At 46.8% G+C, this 17,953-nt stretch overlaps 3 protein-coding genes across 3 annotated transcripts; 2 read left to right on the top strand and 1 right to left on the bottom strand.

The window, feature by feature from the left end:
* The first annotated feature begins 1,200 nt into the window (after positions 1 to 1,200).
* Positions 1,201 to 3,157, top strand: LOC133891131 (two-component response regulator-like PRR37). The gene is made up of 2 exons (XM_062331852.1): positions 1,201 to 2,025; positions 2,485 to 3,157. The coding sequence occupies exons 1-2, from the start codon at positions 1,312 to 1,314 to the stop codon at positions 2,596 to 2,598; spliced, it is 828 nt and encodes a 275-aa protein (XP_062187836.1). The 5' UTR covers positions 1,201 to 1,311; the 3' UTR covers positions 2,599 to 3,157.
* An 8,196-nt stretch (positions 3,158 to 11,353) lies between these two features.
* LOC133890432 (glutathione S-transferase T2-like) lies at positions 11,354 to 12,669 on the top strand. The gene is made up of 2 exons (XM_062330800.1): positions 11,354 to 12,069; positions 12,142 to 12,669. Exons 1-2 carry the CDS (start codon positions 11,554 to 11,556, stop codon positions 12,667 to 12,669), a joined length of 1,044 nt encoding a protein of 347 aa, XP_062186784.1. The 5' UTR covers positions 11,354 to 11,553.
* A 314-nt stretch (positions 12,670 to 12,983) lies between these two features.
* On the bottom strand, positions 12,984 to 14,430 carry LOC133890431 (uncharacterized). Its single transcript, XM_062330799.1, has 2 exons — positions 14,092 to 14,430; positions 12,984 to 14,019 (listed from the first exon to the last, which is right to left on the bottom strand). The coding sequence occupies exons 1-2, from the start codon at positions 14,334 to 14,336 to the stop codon at positions 12,984 to 12,986; spliced, it is 1,281 nt and encodes a 426-aa protein (XP_062186783.1). The 5' UTR covers positions 14,337 to 14,430.
* Between the last annotated feature and the right edge of the window lie 3,523 nt (positions 14,431 to 17,953).

The raw sequence follows: 17,953 nt of genomic DNA, 5'->3' as shown, positions 1-17,953 counted from the left end.
ACCCTAAACCCTAAACCCTAAACCCTAAACCCTAAACCCTAAACCCTAAACCCTAAACCCTAAACCCTAAACCCTAAACCCTAAACCCTAAACCCTAAACCCTAAACCCTAAACCCTAAACCCTAAACCCTAAACCCTAAACCCTAAACCCTAAACCCTAAACCCTAAACCCTAAACCCTAAACCCTAAACCCTAAACCCTAAACCCTAAACCCTAAACCCTAAACCCTAAACCCTAAACCCTAAACCCTAAACCCTAAACCCTAAACCCTAAACCCTAAACCCTAAACCCTAAACCCTAAACCCTAAACCCTAAACCCTAAACCCTAAACCCTAAACCCTAAACCCTAAACCCTAAACCCTAAACCCTAAACCCTAAACCCTAAACCCTAAACCCTAAACCCTAAACCCTAAACCCTAAACCCTAAACCCTAAACCCTAAACCCTAAACCCTAAACCCTAAACCCTAAACCCTAAACCCTAAACCCTAAACCCTAAACCCTAAACCCTAAACCCTAAACCCTAAACCCTAAACCCTAAACCCTAAACCCTAAACCCTAAACCCTAAACCCTAAACCCTAAACCCTAAACCCTAAACCCTAAACCCTAAACCCTAAACCCTAAACCCTAAACCCTAAACCCTAAACCCTAAACCCTAAACCCTAAAACCCTAAACCCTAAAACCCTAAACCCTAAACCCTAAACCCTAAACCCTAAACCCTAAACCCTAAACCCTAAACCCTAAACCCTAAACCCTAAACCCTAAACCCTAAACCCTAAACCCTAAACCCTAAACCCTAAACCCTAAACCCTAAACCCTAAACCCTAAACCCTAAACCCTAAACCCTAAACCCTAAACCCTAAACCCTAAACCCTAAACCCTAAACCCTAAACCCTAAACCCTAAACCCTAAACCCTAAACCCTAAACCCTAAACCCTAAACCCTAAACCCTAAACCCTAAACCCTAAACCCTAAACCCTAAACCCTAAACCCTAAACCCTAAACCCTAAACCCTAAACCCTAAACCCTAAACCCTAAACCCTAAACCCTAAACCCTAAACCCTAAACCCTAAACCCTAAACCCTAAACCCTAAAACCCTAAACCCTAAACCCTAAACCCTAAACCCTAAACCCTAAACCCTAAACCCTAAACCCTAAACCCTAAACCCTAAACCCTAAACCCTGAAAGCAACAGTACGTTGCGTACTAACTGTTACTTTTGTTGCAAGGTACCATACATCTGCGGCTTCTAATCAAGGTGGGACAGGATTTGTGGGGAGCTGTTCACTGCATGATAACAGCTCGGAGGCTATGAAAACGGATTCTACTTACAACATGAAGTCAAATTCTGATGCTGCTCCAATAAAACAAGGCTCCAACGGCAGTAGTAATAATAATGACATGGGTTCCACCACAAAGAACGTTGTGACAAAGCCCGCTACAAATAAGGAGAGAGTGATGTCACCCTCAGCTATCAAGGCTAATGCACACACCTCAGCATTTCATCCTGTGCAGCACTGGACGTTGCCAGCTAATGCAACAAGAAAAGCGAAGGCTGATGAAGTGGCCAACAATGCAGCGAAGAATGCTCACCCGGGCGAAGTACAGAGCAATCTCGTGCAACACCCTCGTCCAATCCTTCATTATGTCCATTTTGATGTGTCACGTGAAAATGGTGGGTCAGGAGCCCCACAATGTGGTTCATCCAATGTATTTGATCTTCCACTTGAAGGTCAAGCTGCTAACTATGGTGTGAACGGAAGCAACTCAGGCAGTAACAATGGAACCAACGGACAGAACAGAAGTACCGCTGCCGCAAGTATGGCTGCTGCAAATGCTGAACGGACAAATACGGAGATTGCTAATGGTGCCATTGACAAAAATGGGCCTGGAGGTGGCAATGGGAGTGGAAGCGGCAGTGGTAATGACACGTATGTGAAACGGCTCGCCCCGGCCATAACACTGCGAGAAACACAACTGATCAAATATAGAGAGAAAAGGAAAGATCGGAACTTTGGAAAGAAGGTAGACTGTTTTCAATTGCATGTTTCTTCAAGCAGTGATTTTCAACCTTTTCAGTTCCAACTCGACTGAACCAACAAAATAGCATGTAATCAAAAGATTCTATCAAAGGCTGGCTAAATAAAATTTCATACAGATATCATGTTGTTTCAAATGAATTACAAACATTTTGTTTTCTGCCAAAAAACATAAAAGACGCTTAAAGAACAGATGACCCTAAATTGCCTACATGAAACCTGTTTTTTCTTGAAACTGCTGTGTTGTGGAAACTATCTATTTAAAATTTTGATTCCGTGTTACTCTCAGAATATTGACTAGACTGAAACAAGCTTTGAAGAACAGAGTGCATATCATTTTTCTTCCTATATGCTGCTGAGGTTTTTTTTTTGTTTCTTTCTTTCTATGTTTGATAAAGCTTTGGATAGGACCGGTTTCTTTCTGATGGCTGTCTGCCATTTCCAGGTGCGGTACCAGAGCCGAAAGAGGCTGGCTGAGAAGCGGCCACGGGTCCGTGGACAGTTCGTGAAGCAGGCTGTACAAGATCAGGGCGGAAGGGAAGGAGCTGCAGATAGATGACCCCCCCCCCCCCTAGTGTGACTCCGGCTCCGCCTCCAACTCCAACATGGCTGCATGCACCTGCTTTGGACTCCCAACACCTGGCAATTAGACAGTTAATTCTTCCTTCGCTGGTCTGATCTGATATGGTCGACAACATCCCCTTCCTATCCATCATTGGTTCCTCCACATTTAGAGTCGTCTATCCTGGAAAGAATAAATAAGGAACTCCTGTGATCCCTTATATTTTGCATGCATTCACAAGTATAGTACAGAAGAAGCATGTGGCTGACAGGCTCCAGGTGGTCTGTAATACTACCTACTATATATATGGGAGTCAAGTCATGCTGAAATGTAACTAAGCATGTACTGTACTAGTAATGTCTGAACGGTACTGCTGTGTGTTGTCATGTGTGGTCTTGGATCAGTTGTCGATCTGGCAGCAGTAATGCAGTTGAGTTAGCTTACGGTTATTCGGTTATGCTGCTGCTGCTGCCGCCTGTGCCAGTTCAAGTGTCATCAGTCATTCTATACACATCCTCCTTCAAATAGAATTTCGTGCTTGTTACTATGTGTCTAATTTGGTACTACTACTTTTAGTTACCGGCAGCAATCGTAATTTTGTTCCTTGACTGTGTGTCCGAAGTTACATATATCGTTATGACAAAGGCTGTTATTCTGTTTCCTATTCCTCTGTACACGTTCTCGTCCATTCCTTGACTGTAGCATCACTTGTAATGTGCGGCATCCACCTCCGTGATTGTAGTTAGCGTTGTTGCATAAACGGCTATAGAATAGCTTATTCTATAGCCAGTTGCATAAACGGCTATAGAATAGCTTATTCTATAGCCACCAACATGTACGATAATAGAAGTAGAAATTTACAACACTCGATAGCAGATTTACGACGTTACGTTTTACTACATCAATTCATATACTGTATATATATTATATGCTTAGGCTCAACTCTAGTTACTGTTGCGGCTAATAAACTCAGAGCCACTTTTCTCCCCGCACGCCAACCACATGTATGGCCGAAGGCTGGTCAAAGTAATCCCACCATCCACCTCTCCCATTCTAATTTTTAAAACAATTTTTCTCCTAAACCGTAGCTTCGATTGATGAACATGTCGAAGATTAGTTCCCAACAATATATTCGTAAATTGGTTAGGTACCTTCGAGTGTAGGGATTAATCACAAGGCGAGACAAACGATATATAAAAGTTCGGGCCTCCGATTGGAGTAATACCCTACGTCCTGAGGGGGTGTTGTTGCCGTATATTGATAATCTCGAGTACAAGTAATGTTGCTAAGGCTATTACAAGTAGTTGATTGGATCTAATCTATGCTAGGGCTAAAGTTATCGAGTAGCTCCTTTGTTGGGGTCTTGATGCTTGCCTCTCTCTTTTCACCGTGTTCTCTTGTGTGTTTCGTTGTGTCGTCTTCCCCAGCCTTTCCGCCTTATATAGAGGTGATGTATCGATTCCTATTTAGCCGTAGTCGATAGAGAGTTATCTTCTTTAACGTTTAAGTAGATAGACCTGTTTTGAATACTGATTGTATCGAGTTGGATAACCAATCTAAACCTTCCTAGTATGTACTTCCTTGATTCTGGGTGTATCAGGTACTACTGATTCAGTTTCATGATATCTAGAGCTGCCGAATATGTGTCGTATATACCCTGTCTGTGTATGATGTACTCCTTATGCGCATACACTCTATAGTCAGATATTCGACAGTAGCCCCCTAACTCTACCCCAGAGGAGAGGTTTCCATAAGCACCTACTCGAGTACCACCAAGTTTAAGCTTGGTCGAGTAAAGTAGATCAGTCGGGTCGAGCGCCCTGTGGTTAACCGCACTCAAGACTTGAAGAAAAAGATTAAAGAACTCAACTGATCGATACCCGACTCTGAGTTGTGTTAAAAAACCTTTCAAAATTTGAAACGGCGGGTATAGGCGCATTTAATGTGGGCAGAAGGCCGTGCAGAGATTCACACGTTGTCATCGTCCCTCTTTTCGCGCCGATCGAAGCATTGTAAAGGTGGGAGTGGTTGAAGATGCAGTAACTTTTTGGTTATTTACCCGTAAGACCCAGACTTGTAGCGGCCATTCCTCGTCATTGCCACCATTCTTCCTGCACAAGCCTTCCAGCTTTCTCCGCCCCAGCACGCTCCACCGCTAGAAAGAATTTTAGATCCATGGATCCTAGCTCTTCCTCGAAGATCCTGACTTCCTCCTCGCCTGAGAAGCGGTCGGACGCAGTAGCCGCCGGTACCTCACTCGATCAGTACGATGAGGCGAGGTTTATGATTGAGGCCTGGACACCCTCGACGATGCAAGAATCTCAGCTAGTGGAACTCGAAGCAGAAGGAGTGGTGCTGCCTCGCAGCCTGGTTGAATGGAGGATGGCACCCAGTGAGAGATTCCCTTCCTGCAAGTTTGTAGTTTTCGAGTCTTTCTTCCATTGCGGTTTTAACATCCCTCCTTCCAAGTTTCTTCTCAACGTGCTCGATCGACACCAAATTGAATTTCACCACCTGAACCCCAACTCCGTCACCATGTTGAGTGTTTTTGTTCATCTTTGTGAGGCTTTCCTTGGCATCAAGCCAAGTTTGAATCTTTTTTCGTATTTTTATAAACTGAAGAGGATTACCGAGAATAAATGTGTTGGAGGGTGTGGTTTCCAATTAAGCAGTGGAATGAAAAACTCCTATATCTTGGTTCCCCTAACCTCCTCTTGGTCGAAGGATCGGAAAAAGCTTTGGTTTTACGTTTCCAATCCTGACCCTATTGGTTTTCCTTTAGAGTTTAGAGGTCCTTTTCCCGTCCAAAATATTTCTTGGACACAAGAGCACCGAGAGTCTGACCACACCACCTACTTCGCCAACAGGATTGGCATGCTGAGTTAATTTGCCCTAACTAGGTGGCATGTGGCCAGAGACTTTATTAGTAAGAGATTGAGTCCTTTGAAGGCGCGAACGCGTCTGGCTTGGGAATACAATGGGGATGAGAATGCTTCCAGGGATGCAGCCGGATGTAAGGATTAGTTAGCACTTTGCCCTTTTCGTTTTGCTATGACCTTCGAGCTTTGTCGAGTAACATTTCTTTTCTTTTTCAGCCATGCCTGCACAGGATGTCACCGCCCGGCTGAATAAGTTTTTCTCTTCCAGCGCACCGGAGTGTGTCATTCTGCCTTACTCCTTAACGAATCCTCGACCAGACGTAAGAATTTATTAATGGAAAAGTAGGACCGGTTATTATCTATTTGATCTGACTTGTTTGTATGACTGCAGGCTCCAGTCTTTCGCCAAGGACATATCCTTTCGGGCGAGGTTTTTGATCTCGACGGCGCTTCTTCCACCGATGCCGTCGACAAGGGGAAAGGATCAGCCAATGAGGAGGCTGAGGGGTCTCTTTGATCGAAGAGATCATCCACGTCTTCTCACCTGCTACCTGATCCGAGCCCTCTCAAGTGCAAGTGAAGGAGCCCTCGGGTATGCTGATTGAAATTCTTATTATCTTCTTATTTCCTTTCAAATTATTAATTGGATACTTGAATGCATTCGGTTTGGATGAGTGGTCTTTTTTAGGGAATGGTGAGTGTACCGACCTAATCGCCTCCTCGAGCAACCGCCACTCGCGATGACCCGGCTGAAAAGGTAGTCTTCTCGAGTTATAGATTTTCTTTCGGTCATTCTACTAATGACGGATTTGCGTGGGTGGCTTTTTTAGGGGACGTCTGGCGCGTCCTCGCAATCGCCAACTCGAGGGACCATCATGCCTGATGACTCGACTAGAGAGGTAATTTCAATCGAATTATCGCTCTTTAGTTGGTCATACTTTCACTCGATAATAAATTCTTATCATCAAGTTCTTTGCAGGCTACTGATGCCTTGGCTTTGCCTGGTCCATGTGTAACTCCTCCACCGGCTCCGCCTGCCGGACCAAGAATGAAGAAGGCCAAAGTCAAGCATCATTTCACACTTCCCAATTTCAAAGAGGTTTGTCCTGGATCCTGATCTTGACTGGTCGATTGGCAGTCTTTTCTTTTCCTCTTCCCATTATTCTGTTGATTGCAGACTATCGACTGAGGCGCAAACCAAGGCTGCCAGCATCTCGACCAGTCATCCGAGGCTAACTTCCCCGGTTGACTCGGCCTCGGCTCCAATTAGAGATCCTGCCTCGAGCACGCTCGAAGAAGACCCGCAGCTCAATGGAAACAAAACTTCAATATCAATCCCAACCAATGACCTGTGGGCAGCAATAAAGGCTCTTCTCCAGGCTACAAGCGCTCAGGTAGCTGCAGCTGAGGCCAACCACCACATGAAGCTCGGAGCCAAGAGGGAGAAAATTGAACATAAGTCTGTCCCTAATCACAAGTGCGTGATTCAATTATTGAGTGACTAACAAAAATTACTTTCCAGTTTACCTTTTTCAGCCAAGAGGGAGAAAATTGGACATAATCATAAGTGCATGATATAATTATTGAGTGACTAACAAAAATTACTTTCCGGTTTACCTTTTTCAAGCCCTGAGTCCTCTTGTAACAACAAGGAAAAACTTCTTGCTGAATCAATGAAGAAGATTGACGATGATGTCAAGTATCGGGAGAGACTTAGGAATCAAGTGAACACCATGCGAGCTGAAAAGAAGGCGATGATGACTGAAAGGGATGCTGCCATTGCTCAGCGGGATGCTGTTGTCCTGGTTCTTCAAGAGCTGAGGGAGTAGACACTTGATCTTATGTCTCAGGTAGCCTTTGCAAGCACCGCCACATTGCTAGGTATCCTCAAGAGTTATAACCCCGTGCTCGATACCTCATTGGTGACAGTCGGGTTTAATTGTACTAGCGAGGAGGCTGCAAAACTTTTAGAAAGCATCCAACCAGTAGTTCTAGCCTTTGTCAAGTCATTGAGGCTTAGTCTGCCTAGTGACGATAGTGAGGGGAGTCCCTCGGACTGATGCTCCATCCTATTCTGGCACTTTTAAAACATATTTTATGATCTGAGAATGCACGCAACAATGCTACACTTTGCCAGTCTATTATGCCTTTGTCAGCTATTTCCTTATCGATGAAATAGGATTAGCATAAGTAGATGCAATAACTGATAGATACATGTTGTTATCATTCTAAAGACCATACGATTACGCATATGTCAATACCTGAAATCTTAACTAGATAAGCCATTAGATGCACGACCCTCGAGTACTCGAGAAGACCGTAATAGTGAGGAAAAGACTAATACAGAGCTAGAAGGTCTTGGAGCTTGCGGAAGTACAGTGCAGCCAAGCTGCAGGCAATCTTGCGGAAGCACAGTGCAGCCAAGCTTGCAGTCTTTTCTTTTCCTCTTCCCATTAAGGAAAGAGCATATCAAATTTTTTGCGAACTTTTATCAATTTGCGCATTCGATCAGCATACAAACATGAACTCGATAGAGAGCACACACGAGATGTCTGACAATCTCTGTGCCGTTTGTTGTCCGTCATCGACCCAACGCATGCCTCAGTTGGTTCTATTTAATGTGATCTACGCAGAGCCAGATAAAATTTTGCAAAAAACATATAAAAGAAATATGGTATTACGATGTAGCCCCTGACTCTATGGTCGAGGAAGAAAGTACTCGATCGGAGAGTAGAAAAGGATATACCTGTACCATTGATCGGAGAGCAGTGTTATAGCTCTCGACTATGTACTCGATAACGGAGTCGGACGAAGAGTATAACTCGTTCTCGACTATGTACTCAATAATAGAGTCGGTCAAAGAGTAAAGCTCGTTCTCGACCATGTACTCGATGCCTTAGCCACTTTCATACTCCTCCCTTGGGCGGCAGCTGATCACTCACCGCCGACCAGCATAAGGGCCAGAAAAAGTGGCTAAGGCGAAGGCTCTGCTGGAGCTACTGACTGGCGCCGGTGATGCCAAGTGGTCTTCTGCCTGATGCGAAGGCGATCTGGTGGTTGTCAACGGAGAAGGCGACCGCGCCTCCTTCGCCGGCGATGACTCGGGGGTTTCACCGCCGAAGACCTCGATGGCGGCTTGGTCGATGATCCGGTCGAGATCACCACCATCCTCATTCCTCTCCGGTGCAGAGCGCTGCACCGTCTGGCTTGAAGCATAGGGCTTGATGTAACGGCAAACACGCTGAGTGAGGGGACGGTGACGATCTACAGTGGATGTTTATTCCCTCTCCTTCTTAGGCTTGCTACTCGAGTCCTCGTCATCGGAGGACGTGATGATGATGACCTCAGGAAGTACCATGGCGAGAGGCCTAGGGGAGAGGACTTCGTGGATTGGCTCAAGAGACGGAGATGGAGTGGAGGCCATGGCTTCAATCTCTATGAGTCCTAGGAGGTACTGGGCAAAGGAAACAAAGGAGACGATGTACAAACAGGTTTGAGTCCCCTCTATTTATAGCGGGGAAATGGGTCGTACTGTGTAAACGTAGCCGTCAAGATCTGAAATGATGGCGTCGCCTTGGGCGTGTAGCGCATTTGATGGAAGTCATGATGGCATTAGACCAAACCCAACGGGTTCCCGTCCCGGGGCTCGTTCCCTTCGCGATGGGAAAACGCCCGAGACGGGAACGACAGCGCAGTCCCAATCGCTTCCCCTCCCGGCGCGGCGTGGGATGGGAAAAGAGAGAGATTCCCTCGGCCGTGGGAACCTCTCTCCGTTCCCTTCGCGCAGACGGAGAGCGGAGAAGTGTCCGGCAGTTGGCGTCGCGCGCTGGTGCGGAAGCCGCGGAGAGCCGGAGCGGAGGCGGCACGAGCAGGGAGGACGGAGGCGCAAGGGTCGTCGGAGCGGCGACTGGGGCCAGGGGGGCAGGGCGACCGCGCGGGGACGGACGCGTCGACGTCGGCGGAGGTGGCCAGGCGGCGCAGCGTCTCATCAACGGCAGGTACATCCCAGCCGCCATACCCGATTCATAGATCCGGGGGAGAGTGGGTACCTGGATTGGGTTCCGGCGTGTAGGTGAGGGCAGGAGGGTCGTCGGCCCTTGCGGCGTGGGGGACGGAGCAGGGGGGGGGGGGCAGGCGGCGCTCGCGCTAGAATGAGCGGTCCTCGGACATGGGGGAAGTCCGGACGGGGTGAGCGAGATGCAGTGAACAGGCGGAGGGTTGGGTAGGCGGCGGCGACGTCGGTCGATTGAGGAGTCCTCGGGCATGGGGCAAGTCCGAAGGGGGTGGGCGATGGAGGCATCGCAGGGGTCCTGGGTTGTGTGCATCGAACTACAACGGAGGAGGTGGTGGGAGGGCGCGGTGAACTTGCGTTGCCGTCGGTGAAGGGGAGTCTTCGGGCTCATCGGATTGCCGTGGTGCACTCTGTAGATGGACGCGGCAGCTCTGGCGATGCTTGTGTAGTTGATGCAAGACCAAGTGCAGGAAGCGGCCGACGCGTTGAAGAAGGTAGCATCCGACAACATGAGCCCAGAGAGCACCCCAGCGGCCGTCGATCTCAACATGGCGCTTCTACAAGTGGATGCAATTGCCGGCGATTTGGGTCAGCTAGTCTTCCAGGTGGAGGATGCGATGCAGCGGTGTTCTCTGTCCTTGTCCACCGAGGAGGAGGACAGGACTACCGATGGGGTCCAAGGAGAGGCATGGGCTTCCTTCAACATCGCCGGTGATGACTCTGACCAAAGTGAAGGGAGCTCGGAAGACGTGCTGTGCTCCAGTAGTGTATATTGTGGTTCAGTTGAGTCCGATAGGTCGTGGCGGCTGTAATCTGGGCGCCGGTTAGGATGGAAAGGTGTGATCCTCAATTCTGTTCTTGTGCGCAGTGCGTGTGGTACCCGGAGTTAGTTTGCTATGTCGAAAATGCTTGTTTGTTGTCGCCTTAAGCACTGTGATGAACTGAACTGATATCATGTTTGTTGTCCCCAATTATTTTGGATCAGTATGGCACTACTATTTCCTCTGTATGGCAATAAGAACTTGTCCGCATTTGGTGTCCACATTTTGATTGCTTGTACTGGTCCATGGAATGGCCTATTGCACACTGTAATTACAATGTCATTGTTCTGGTATGTATCATCTTTTGTAGAAACTAGAATACTTGATAATGTATCGTGTATGGAGCAAAGCACCCTCTGGTGAATCAAGGATTGCTGTGCTATGCATAATGTATACCAATGTTCTGCTTGGTGGGGTGAAATGTCTATTAGCATTGGGACTGTAAGTGTGCAATAGGAGTGATTAGGTAGTCTTGTTTATGAATATGCCATTGCTGGTCCGAAGGCCCTGAGTTGAGTACATTATGGTGAATCAAAGATTGATGCACTATGCACCATGTTTTGCATTTTTCGGCGTGCTACATTATGAAGTGATATGTCTATTAGCCTTTGGACTGTAACTGTCATCTTTGGACTGTAACTGTGACTGTCTATTAGTCTTGTGTATGAATAAGCCATACGTAGTCCAAAGGCCCTGAGTTGAGTACATTCTGCTGGATCAAAGGTTCATGTACTATGCACAATGTTATGCAATGTTCGGCCTGTCACATTTGGTTGATATGTCTACTAGTCTTTGGACTGTAAGTGTGCAATAGGAGTGAGTAGGTAGTATTGTGTATGAATATGCCATATGTCTATTAGCCTTTGGACTGTAACTGTCATCTTTATCACATATTACCTGCTTGTTGCCCTATTACCTGTGATGTTTATCATAAACTTTGAAACGTATCTTAATTGAGTAGGTAGTCTGCCGTATGAATATGCCATATGTGTATTAGCCTTTGGACTGTAACTGTCATCTTTATCACATATTACCTGCTTGTTGCCCTATTACCTGTGATGTTTATCATAAACTTTGAAACTTATCTTAATTGAGTAGGTAGTCTTGTGTATGAATATGCCATATGTGTATTAGCCTTTGGACTGTAACTGTCATCTTTATCACATATTACCTGCTTGTTGCCCTATTACCTGTGATGTTTAACATAAACTTTGAAACTTATCTTAATTGAAGGGGCCGAATGGATCCTTTTTACGAGAGCATCCTGCAGGACGGTTTCGACCGTATGACTTGGGGGGGTCAAGACATGGGTACCCAGGGGGGGTCAATCGACGGTCCACAAGCAGAGATGTCACAGTTCTCACAGCCTACTGATCTTGGAGGGCAGTCCGAGTTAGGGCAGTTCAGTCTAGGGAGCGATGACAAGGGTACGAAGAAGGTCACCTCGAGGAAGAAGAAGAAGGTGGACGCGAAAACTGATAGAACCAAATGGACTGACGAGGAAGATGAGTTGTTGGTGTCGGCCTGGCTTAACGTAAGCCAAGATCCGGTTGTGGGCACGGACCAGTCCAGAGAGACCTATTGGGGGCGTATCGCAAAGTATTTCAACACTTACAAGAAGGAGAGCATGATGCCAAGGACCGACAAAGCGCTCATCAATCATATGAAGCTGATCACGGATGCCGTGACAAAGTTTACGGTGCATTACAGGAAGGTGGAGCAGCTGAACCCGAGTGGCACCAATGAACGTGACAAGGTAACTGTACATTTCGCTGAAATTGTCCATGCATGTATAGTCGAAAAGGACTTATATTTATATGCTTCGCAGATGGCAAGAGCGTGCTCCGCGTATAAAGCAATTGAGGGAAAACCCTTCGCATACACCCATTGTTGGGTGCTGCTGGCCGAGCACCCGAAGTGGCATGCACACGAAGCGGCAAAGGCGCAGAAGGTCTTGGAGCTTGCGGAAGCACAGTGCAGCCAAGCTGCAGGCAATGACATCCCAAATGATGCCGCTTCCAACGCGTCGACGGACCTTCCCCGTCCTATTGGTCGTGACCAAGCGAAAGCTTCTCGAGCGCGCAAGTCGCCGTCGCAGTCCTCAATTCCAACCGTGTCCGGAGGGGCATATGAGCGACAATTGCAAGACATCAGTGAAACAAAGAAAGTGATGGTGGAACTTAAGAAGGAGCAGCTGGAGGTGATGCGTCTCCAAGCGACTGTCCGAATGAATGACCAAGACGAAAGAATTATGAAGGTCGATTTGGACACGGTTTCGGGACCACTACGGGAGTACTATAGGAAGCGCCAGGAAGACATCATGGCGCTGTGGAAGGTCCTAGAGAACCGAGATTAGGACGGTTGAACTCGTCAAATAGTTGTTAATAGGATTGTAATATTAATGGACATGTGTGTGTCATGGTACTGTGCAACTTCGGAAGTATGAACTTTGCTTTGTAATATTTGTCACATTGAAGTAGTGTCATTGAGGACTGCAATAGTGGTTCATGTATTGATTCGTAGTACTAGCATTACAAACCAAAGTACATGCCATAGCCGACTCAACTGGAAACATCACACAAAAGTACATGCGAACCGGTGACCCTATTGGGAACCTAGAACCAAACTTCATGCTTCAAACTAGCTTAATGAATACAAACTTTCGGCATTCTACTGTGCTCCATGCATACTCCAAAGGTGCTCCACAAGGTCCGCCCGCAATTGGCGGTGCACTGCACGGTTGCGGATAGCTTGAGTGGTTTCGACATAATGCAGGACACCTTCGTCACCACTTCGATGGACTTGAGTTGGTTCCCCCATGAAGTCGAACACCTGCACCGGGGAAGCGGTTCCACGCTCGTCCTCAATAATCATGTTGTGCATAATAACGCATGCGGTCATGATATTATGCAAGGTAGACTGATCCCATACTCTAGCCGGCCCGCGAACAATAGCAAACCTAGATTGCAACACACCAAATGCACGTTCGACATCCTTGCGGAGAGCAGCTTGCATCGCGGAGAAATGGATGCTCTTGTTGCCTCGTGGAGCAGGAATTGCCTTCACTATGGTCGCCCATTCGGGGTATATGCCATCGCCGAGGTAGTATCTCATGTCGTACCTGTTACCATTTATGATGTACGAAACAGGTGGGGCACTCCCATCAATAAGCCTAGTAAATAAGTTAGAGCGGTGCAATACGTTTATATCGTTAAGACTCCCAGGCATGCCAAAAAAAGCATGCCAAATCCATAAGTCATACGACGCAACCGCCTCCAAAACTATAGAAGGCTTGCGAGTATGGCCTGTGTACGCGCCATGCCATGCTTTTGGACAGTTCTTCCATACCCAATGCATGCAATCGATGCTCCCGAGCATCCCGGGAAACCCACGGCGCTCCCCTTCTGCCAGGAGACGGGCGGTGTCAGTTTCATTGGGAGCCCGGAGATATTCTTCTCTGAACACCTGCACAATAGCTTCCACATATTTTCGTAAAGCCATCATCGCCGTGCTCGCTCCTATCCGCACGTACTCGTCAACTGCATCGGAACTGACTCCGTATGCTAGTTGCCGTATGGCCGCTGTCATTTTTTGCAAGGGGCTAAGGCCGAGCTTCCCCGTTGCATCCCTTCTCTGCCTGAACCAGGTGTCATGCTCCTCCACAGCGGCCGCAATACGCAAGAACAACCGCCGCGACATACGAAACCTGGGTGCGTGAAAATACATGACTCAGTGTACAGAACGAAGGTTACGACTTCCATTACAAAATCGAACTTACCTCCGACGAAACAGGATATCGCCGAACACAGGGTTGTCGGCGAAGTAGTCGTTGTACAGCCTAGCAGCACCTTCGCGGTGTTGCCGGTCTATAACCGCATGGCCGGGCATCGACCCACGCTGCCTGCTACGACGCGCAGCTACCGCTTCTTCCTCCTCGATGGCAATCAGCACAAGCAGCTCATCCTCTTCGTCACTCGAATCTGAGGAGAACATCATCATTTCCTCCGAATCTGAGGAGTTCATCTTGTTTTTGGCAAATGGAGGAACTAGTGTGACTCCGCTGTGAGCAAGCTGGCCCTTTTTGTAGTGCTACAAATCTTCCCTGCGAAGCCACACTTCAGTGGCTTCCATTGCAAGCCGCTTGAAAAGTCCAACGTTTCCTTCAACCACAAGCCGTCTACCCATTCAACACTCTAATCCCGTACTGCATACGCCATACAAACGCATTCATCGTAGATATACAGATTCGGTACCAAGTATATTAAAATATTGAAAGTCTGTTGGGGAAGGGAATGGGGAAGGGAATGGGGAAGGGAATGCTGTTGGAGTGCAGGATCCTGAAGGGAATGAATCTGGGAAGGGAATCGTGCTGGGAAGGGATTTTGGAGTGGGAAGGGAAGGAAACGGTTGGGGATGGTCTTATGGCTTGTCTCGTCTCTGCAAAGAGGGATGGGCGGCTATTATGACGCATCATATCAATGTTGAAGTGAAAACGGGTACAAACTGGAGTGGAGTCTTTTAATGCCCACTTACCCAGCAGTTCGAGTTAACTCGATAACCACATTGCATTTAAAACCATAATGCTCGGGGGCTTTCATTCTCGAGTATTTAGTCGAGAACGAGCTTTACTCTTCGACCGACTCAGTCATCGAGTACATGGTCGAGAACGAGCTTTACTCTTTGACCGACTTTATTATTGAGTACATAGTCGAGAACGAGTTATACTCTTCGTCCGACTCCGTTATCGAGTACATAGTCGAGAGCTATAACACTGCTCTCCGATCAATGGTACAGGTATATCCTTTTCTACTCTCCGATCGAGTACTTTCTTCCTCGACCATAGAGTCAGGGGCTACATCATAATACCATATTTCTTTTATATGCTTTTTGCAAAATTTTATCTGGCTCTGCGTAGATCACATTAAATAGAACCAACTGAGGCATGCGTTGGGTCGATGACGGACAACAAACGGCACAGAGATTGTCAGACATCTCGTGTGTGCTCTCTATCGAGTTCATGTTTGTATGCTGATCGAATGCGCAAATTGATAAAAGTTCGCAAAAAATTTGATATGCTCTTTCCTTTTCTAGCTCTGTATTAGTCTTTTCCTCACTATTACGGTCTTCTCGAGTACTCGAGGGTCGTGCATCTAATGGCTTATCTAGTTAAGATTTCAGGTATTGACATATGCGTAATCGTATGGTCTTTAGAATGATAACAACATGTATCTATCAGTTATTGCATCTACTTATGCTAATCCTATTTCATCGATAAGGAAATAGCTGACAAAGGCATAATAGACTGGCAAAGTGTAGCATTGTTGCGTGCATTCTCAGATCATAAAATATGTTTTAAAAGTGCCAGAATAGGATGGAGCATCAGTCCGAGGGACTCCCCTCACTATCGTCACTAGGCAGACTAAGCCTCAATGACTTGACAAAGGCTAGAACTACTGGTTGGATGCTTTCTAAAAGTTTTGCAGCCTCCTCGCTAGTACAATTAAACCCGACTGTCACCAATGAGGTATCGAGCACGGGGTTATAACTCTTGAGGATACCTAGCAATGTGGCGGTGCTTGCAAAGGCTACCTGAGACATAAGATCAAGTGTCTACTCCCTCAGCTCTTGAAGAACCAGGACAACAGCATCCCGCTGAGCAATGGCAGCATCCCTTTCAGTCATCATCGCCTTCTTTTCAGCTCGCATGGTGTTCACTTGATTCCTAAGTCTCTCCCGATACTTGACATCATCGTCAATCTTCTTCATTGATTCAGCAAGAAGTTTTTCCTTGTTGTTACAAGAGGACTCAGGGCCTGAAAAAGGTAAACCGGAAAGTAATTTTTGTTAGTCACTCAATAATTATATCATGCACTTATGATTATGTCCAATTTTCTCCCTCTTGGCTGAAAAAGGTAAACTGGAAAGTAATTTTTGTTAGTCACTCAATAATTGAATCACGCACTTGTGATTAGGGACAGACTTATGTTCAATTTTCTCCCTCTTGGCTCCGAGCTTCATGTGGTGGTTGGCCTCAGCTGCAGCTACCTGAGCGCTTGTAGCCTGGAGAAGAGCCTTTATTGCCGCCCACAGGTCATTGGTTGGGATTGATATTGAAGTTTTGTTTCCATTGAGCTGCGGGTCTTCTTCGAGCGTGCTCGAGGCAGGATCTCTAATTGGAGCCGAGGCCGAGTTAACCGGGGAAGTTAGCCTCGGATGACTGGTCGAGATGCTGGCAGCCTTGGTTTGCGCCTCAGTCGATAGTCTGCAATCAACAGAATAATGGGAAGAGGAAAAGAAAAGACTGCCAATCGACCAGTCAAGATCAGGATCCAGGACAAACCTCTTTGAAATTGGGAAGTGTGAAATGATGCTTGACTTTGGCCTTCTTCATTCTTGGTCCGGCAGGCGGAGCCGGTGGAGGAGTTACACATGGACCAGGCAAAGCCAAGGCATCAGTAGCCTGCAAAGAACTTGATGATAAGAATTTATTATCGAGTGAAAGTATGACCAACTAAAGAGCGATAATTCGATTGAAATTACCTCTCTAGTCGAGTCATCAGGCATGATGGTCCCTCGAGTTGGCGATTGCGAGGACGCACCAGACGTCCCCTAAAAAAGCCACACCATGCAAATCCGTCATTAGTAGAATGACCGAAAGAAAATCTATAACTCGAGAAGACTACCTTTTCAGCCGGGTCATCGCGAGTGGCGGTTGCTCGAGGAGGCGATTAGGTCGGTACACTCACCATTCCCTAAAAAAGACCACTCATCCAAACCGAATGCATTCAAGTATCCAATTAATAATTTGAAAGGAAATAAGAAGATAATAAGAATTTCAATCAGCATACCCGAGGGCTCCTTCACTTGCACTTGAGAGGGCTCGGATCAGGTAGCAGGTGAGAAGACATGGATGATCTCTTCGATCAAAGAGACCCCTCAGCCTCCTCATTGGCTGATCCTTTCCCCTTGTCGACGGCATCGGTGGAAGAAGCGCCGTCGAGATCAAAAACCTCGCCCGAAAGGATATGTCCTTGGCGAAAGACTGGAGCCTGCAGTCATACAAACAAGTCAGATCAAATAGATAATAACCGGTCCTACTTTTCCATTAATAAATTCTTACGTCTGGTCGAGGATTCGTTAAGGAGTAAGGCAGAATGACACACTCCGGTGCGCTGGAAGAGAAAAACTTATTCAGCCGGGCGGTGACATCCTGTGCAGGCATGGCTGAAAAAGAAAAGAAATGTTACTCGACAAAGCTCGAAGGTCATAGCAAAACGAAAAGGGCAAAGTGCTAACTAATCCTTACATCCGGCTGCATCCCTGGAAGCATTCTCATCCCCATTGTATTCCTAAGCCAGACGCGTTCGCGCCTTCAAAGGACTCAATCTCTTACTAATAAAGTCTCTAGCCACATGCCACCTAGTTAGGGCAAATTAACTCAGCATGCCAATCCTGTTGGCGAAGTAGGTGGTGTGGTCAGACTCTCGGTGCTCTTGTGTCCAAGAAATATTTTGGACGGGAAAAGGACCTCTAAACTCTAAAGGAAAACCAATAGGGTCAGGATTGGAAACGTAAAACCAAAGCTTTTTCCGATCCTTCGACCAAGAGGAGGTTAGGGGAACCAAGATATAGGAGTTTTT

Source organism: Phragmites australis, chromosome 14 (genome assembly GCF_958298935.1).
Source record: "Phragmites australis chromosome 14, lpPhrAust1.1, whole genome shotgun sequence".
NCBI classification, from domain to species: Eukaryota; Viridiplantae; Streptophyta; class Magnoliopsida; order Poales; family Poaceae; genus Phragmites; species Phragmites australis.
This window is presented reverse-complemented; position numbering and strand designations above follow the sequence as displayed.

Excerpts from the sequence above, each read along its gene's own strand:
- LOC133891131 (XM_062331852.1), top strand. The coding sequence starts at position 1,312 with ATGAAAACGGATTCTACTTACAACATGAAGTCAAATTCTGATGCTGCT. Across the intron at positions 2,026-2,484 it reads ATCGGAACTTTGGAAAGAAG|GTGCGGTACCAGAGCCGAAA; the intron begins GTAGACTGTTTT and ends TGCCATTTCCAG.
- LOC133890432 (XM_062330800.1), top strand. The coding sequence starts at position 11,554 with ATGGATCCTTTTTACGAGAGCATCCTGCAGGACGGTTTCGACCGTATG. Across the intron at positions 12,070-12,141 it reads GCACCAATGAACGTGACAAG|ATGGCAAGAGCGTGCTCCGC; the intron begins GTAACTGTACAT and ends TATGCTTCGCAG.
- LOC133890431 (XM_062330799.1), bottom strand. The coding sequence starts at position 14,336 with ATGAACTCCTCAGATTCGGAGGAAATGATGATGTTCTCCTCAGATTCG. Across the intron at positions 14,020-14,091 it reads GATATCCTGTTTCGTCGGAG|GTTTCGTATGTCGCGGCGGT; the intron begins GTAAGTTCGATT and ends TCACGCACCCAG.